Source organism: Electrona antarctica, assembly GCF_951216825.1.
Source record: "Electrona antarctica genome assembly, chromosome: 1".
Classification (NCBI taxonomy): Eukaryota; Metazoa; Chordata; class Actinopteri; order Myctophiformes; family Myctophidae; genus Electrona; species Electrona antarctica.
In genome coordinates this window covers 6,531,874-6,536,873 of record NC_136806.1, presented here as the reverse complement: position 1 = coordinate 6,536,873, position 5,000 = coordinate 6,531,874, and the positions used below count along the sequence as shown (strand labels likewise).

General features: G+C 45.8%; 1 protein-coding gene across 2 annotated transcripts in view; it reads left to right on the top strand.

Annotated features, from left to right (window-relative positions):
- Window positions 1–5,000, top strand: part of ctnnd2b (catenin (cadherin-associated protein), delta 2b) — a 194,432-nt gene that overhangs the window by 75,491 nt on the left and 113,941 nt on the right. For both annotated transcript variants that reach the window (XM_079512052.1, XM_079512053.1), the window contains 3 exons: window positions 713–855; window positions 2,278–2,564; window positions 3,840–3,971. In XM_079512052.1, coding sequence (XP_079368178.1) covers window positions 713–855; window positions 2,278–2,564; window positions 3,840–3,971 — 562 coding nt within the window. The remainder of the gene's footprint in view (window positions 1–712; window positions 856–2,277; window positions 2,565–3,839; window positions 3,972–5,000) is intronic.

Sequence of the window (5,000 nt, the reverse complement as noted above, 5' to 3'; positions counted from 1 at the left end):
TAAACATCTTCCCGCGGCATGAACTCACTTGCAGGTTCCGCACGTTATACTATGCAGATATGTTGCTTTATTACTTGTTCACATGATTATACTTTTGCTATAGATTTCATTTGTTTATGACCAATGATGAGTCATGACTAGGCATTATGAAATTATGACCGATATCTGATCTCCGATTATTTGCAGGGTCATATCTGCCGATTCTGACCGATTCTGATATTATGGAACCACAATGGAAACAAGCCTAGGGACTTGGCCCAGAGCACGTTAATACAGTATTCATTCTATCGATTAATAGCCTATACTCTTTTCCAAGTGTCTGTTTTCACAACTAAATGACTACTGAATGAGATGATGAGACTACTGAATGACAAGAGATTTCTTCGCCAATGTGTTTGTAAAGGCGTCTATACTAACATATCCCACATTGGTTTCTATTAAGCCGCCCTAGGGGAATTTTTACAGCTGCTGAAAGTTGGGGTAACATCATAATGGTTTGTATGCAGTGAGATATGCGTAAGAATGGGACATAAGATAAAATATGCAGGAAACTTGCGCCTTTTTGAGCACAAAAAAAGCCCAGTATAATCTGCCCCATTTGTCTGATTATGGGAAATACTGTGATGCCATAATCACATTTTTCTGGAGGGACCTATCTAACTTGTACCCTCATCCTCCTCCTCCTCCTCCTCATCCTCCTCCTCCATTTCAGCGAGTGAGCTCCCCCCTGCAGATGGGCTCCCCCACAAAGCTCCAGCGTCTGGGCTCCGCCTCCTCCGACATGCCCAGCTACGCCACCCTGCAGAGGGTCTCCTCCCCCAAACAGTCTCCCAGCCGACTCGCCAAGTCCTACAGGTGGGTACATTATACCAATAAGCGCACTGGCTTGACTGTGTGAGAGTATATGGCACTCGGATAAGACGACGGAAGTGTGCTGTCGAGCAGCGATGTTTCCCCATGTGCGATGTGTTTTCATTGATGGATTTAGGATTTTAACCCATTTTGGGCGGGAACCCCTTTTGGTGTTGGCATTATGTTATGCTCTAGCTATTGAAAAATAGCAGATCTACAAGCTCATAGCGTGTCACAGAGTGGCGCGCTACGAGCTTGTAGGTCTGCTATTTTTGAAAAATCGAAGAACGACTGACATAAAAATATAGCTTTTTCAGAAAACTGTCAGGATGTAGAAGACATTTTTAGAATCTGATCTCAGGTCAAAATGGGTTAATAGATGCCTCATTGGCCGCTGCAGTTGGTTGGAGACACGTGTCTCCAGCATAAGGCGGAAGTCAAGCGGAAGTACAGCGGAAGGCACGCTGCGTCGCTGCCACTCAAGTGGGGGTCCGTACGCTTTTCCGACCAGTCATTGGTCCGACATACGGAAATCCACTGGATTTAGGTTGGCGAACATGCGCTAAGGTTTGGCGACCGGATTAAGGTTGGCGAACATGTCAGGTGTAAAGGAGCAACTTGGACACTCAGGCATGAAGGAAGCATGAGTTCAAGTCCGTTGCTCTCCCCATGTCCCCCATATAATATGGGGACTAGGTTGGCGGAGGGTGTGTAGAGCCCAGGATCACATTAGATAATTGACACATGCAGGGGTGAAAAATGGGTTACAAAATAGTGGAAAAAATTATAATAAAAAAAAAAAAAAAGGTTGGTGAACATGCGCTAAGGTTTGGCGACCGGATTAAGGTTGGCGAACATGCGGTAAGGTTGGCGTCCGGATTACGGTTGGCGAACATGCGCTAAGGTTTGGCGACCGGATTAAGGTTGGCGAACATGCGGTAAGGTTGGCGTCCGGATTACGGTTGGCGAACATGCGCTAAAGTTGGCGTCCAGATTACGGTTGGCGAACATGCGCTAAGGTTGGCGTCCAGATTACGGTTGGCGAACATGCGCTAAAGTTGGCGTCCGGATTACGATTGGCGAACATGCGCTGCTCCGTGCTTGTGGTTATGGTTGGGTTAGGGTTTGAGGTATAGGTCGTCGTTGTCGGACCAATGACTACTGGCCAATCACAGCACATATTTTTTTTCCCCCGGGAGTTACAATAAAAGTGACGATAACAAAATATTCTTTAGTTTTGGGTCTGAGAGGATAAACCTCATCAAATGGCCGTCCGTGGGCCAAATGGCGGTCCGTGGGCCGTGGCTCAAATGCCCCGAATAAATAATGGCCCTTGATATGAAAAGGGTTGAAAGAGCACTGTTGTGGTCAGACTGTCCCTTATTGTCTGCCCTCCCCCCCCCCCCCCCCCCCCCCCCCCTCCAGCACCTCCTCCCCCATCAACATGGTGGCGTCGGGCGCGGCGGCCGGCTCCTCCTCTCCGCTCCACATGGGGGCGTCTCCGGGGGGGAACCACCACCACCACCAGCACCACCCCTCTTCGTCTCCGCTGCACCACCAGTTCAGCTCTTCGGGCGTGGGCAGCTACGCCACGCTGTCGCCCAAGCGGAGCATGATGCATCACAGCAGCGCCGCCAACGACGGCGGCTACAAGATCTCCCACGAGCTGTACGCCAACGCCACCCTGCAGCGGCCCGGCAGCCTGGCACGAGGTCAGAGACCAGGAACATTTATTCCTTATTGTTGTTGTTATTTATACTATATGTCTATGTCACTTCTATATCGAGGGTTCCAAAGACCACCCAAAGTATTTTGGGGACCCCCAGGTTGAGAACCCCTGATCTAGATTAAACTGTACCATCTCGGAAATCTCCTCCATGCTATTGACGATATGCACACGGCTGCCATCTTGCCAGCAAGGTGCTAACTAGGCGCAACGTCCCATAGACAGCCCATTCATCCAAACAGAACAGTCCTATCTAATTGTATTAAATAACGTCAAACTCACCAACATTGCAGCTGTATGGAAAGCTTGAATTATCGTCTTAATATCTGTGTTTGTTTCATAAAAATCCACGGTAGACATGTTATGAGCTACTTCCTATCAAGACATTCCTTGCAGGTGATTATTTTTAAGTGTCAGAGTTTGGAAGCACTCGTTATCAGTAAAGCAACCTCCAGCTGCTGCCTCCTGCATTATGTGCACATTCAAAACAGGTGGTACGCATGGGCTGTTGAGTGATAGTCAACGAGCACTTCCAAACTCCAGCACTTGGGAAAATATCATCTGCAAGGAATTTCGTGACAGGGAGTAGCTCATAACATGTCTACAGTGGATTTTTATTAAACAAACACATTGCATATAGAAAGAGGATAATTCACGCTTTCCGTACAGCTGCAATGTTGGTGAGTTTGACGTTATTTAATGCAATTAGACGGTTCTGTTTGGGTGAATGGGCTGTCTATGGGAAGGTGCACCTAGTTAGCACCTTACAATTTAGGCATTTAGCAGACGCTCTTAATCCAGAGCGATTTACATTAAGCAATAACAAAAAGCATGGCATACATCACATAGGCCTATATAAAAAGTAGTTATCATGAAAAATGCGTAAGCTAAGAACGTAACAGTGGAGTATCTATGTAAACTATACATACTATACTATATTATATATTATACATGTGTACTATAAAGCGCTATGACTACATAAAATGCAATTCTAGTGCTGTCTACGTAACATGCTATAAGTCTGTTTAAAATACTATCTAAGTCTACATAAAGTGCTATATTTAAAATACTATCTAAGTCTACATAAAGTGCTATCTAAGGGGCTAGTGCTACGGGCACCTTGCTGTCAAGATGGCAGCCGTGTGCATCTCGTCAATGCAGGTTCCAGAGGGTCTTATACAGCAGACTAACATCTCCTCCATGCTGTGCAGGTTCCAGAGGGTCCTATACAGCAGACTAACATCTCCTCCATGCTGTGCAGGTTCCAGAGGGTCTTATAGCAGTCAACTCAGTCACCTGGGCTCTGAACTCCGACCCCTGCAGTCACCTGAGCACCACATTGACCCCATCTACGAGGACAGAGTCTACACCAAACCCAACCTCCGAGGCCAAGGTCAGTGGACGGGAGCAACAGGAAGTCATAGGGTGGATGTTTAGAGCTGGGAGATGAGGATAGCAACGGAAACTATACTAAACTAGAAGTTTGGGCCGCTATGTCGCAGACCCTCACACACCTACCGCCAATCTGACCGATGTGCCCACCCACACAATATAATGGAGATAGGTACCCTCACAAAAACATGCAGTAATCCTGGTCAAGACACCTGTCTTGTGTCTGCGTTTAATGGCCGCTCCAATGCATTTCCAATGGAAGCCCATATTATGGTTTGACCAAACATCTTGTTTGATGAGGGGGAAGGGGGGCAGAACACATCCATCAAAGCTGTGTTCAGACACAAGTCAGGTGTATTTAATGCAGCCCAGTAAGTGCATCATACCCCACCCTGAGAAATGCCCCATTTTGGGCAGGAACCCTTTTTGGTGTTAGCATTATGTTATAATTTAGCTATTGAAAAATAGCAGATCTACAAGCTCATAGCGCGCCACCGAGTGGCGCGCTACGAGCTTGTAGGTCTGCTATTTTTTTTAAATCGAAGAACGACTGACATAGAAACATAGCTTTTTCAGAAAACTGTCAGGATGTAGAAGACATTTTTAGAATCTGATCTCAGGTCAAAATGGGTTAATTAAAAGGACAGACGGCAGGGTTTTTTTCTACCACTGAATGTGACACTTTTTCACTGTTTCATTCTAGCTGCCACATTAAAAGTTGCATCGTTACCATGATGTCAACATGTGCTGCTATACGTAGTTATCAGGTATGCAAATCCAATTGGGGTCTCTGCGGCAATTTGTCTCCCAGTCACAGTCTGTTAGCTAATTACGTTCAAGACTGTAAATTAATCTCAATTAATCTCATGGGCCTTTTAGCTCTGAGTGCCTGGAAAGTGGAAATCCAGGCAAAATAATTTAAAAATGATTTAAAAAATATTTTAAAGATTATTTTGATCTACAAGCTCACCATTGTGAGCTTGTAGATCGGGTTTTTTTTTTCTTCAAATGGCCAAAATGAAGTGGCTAT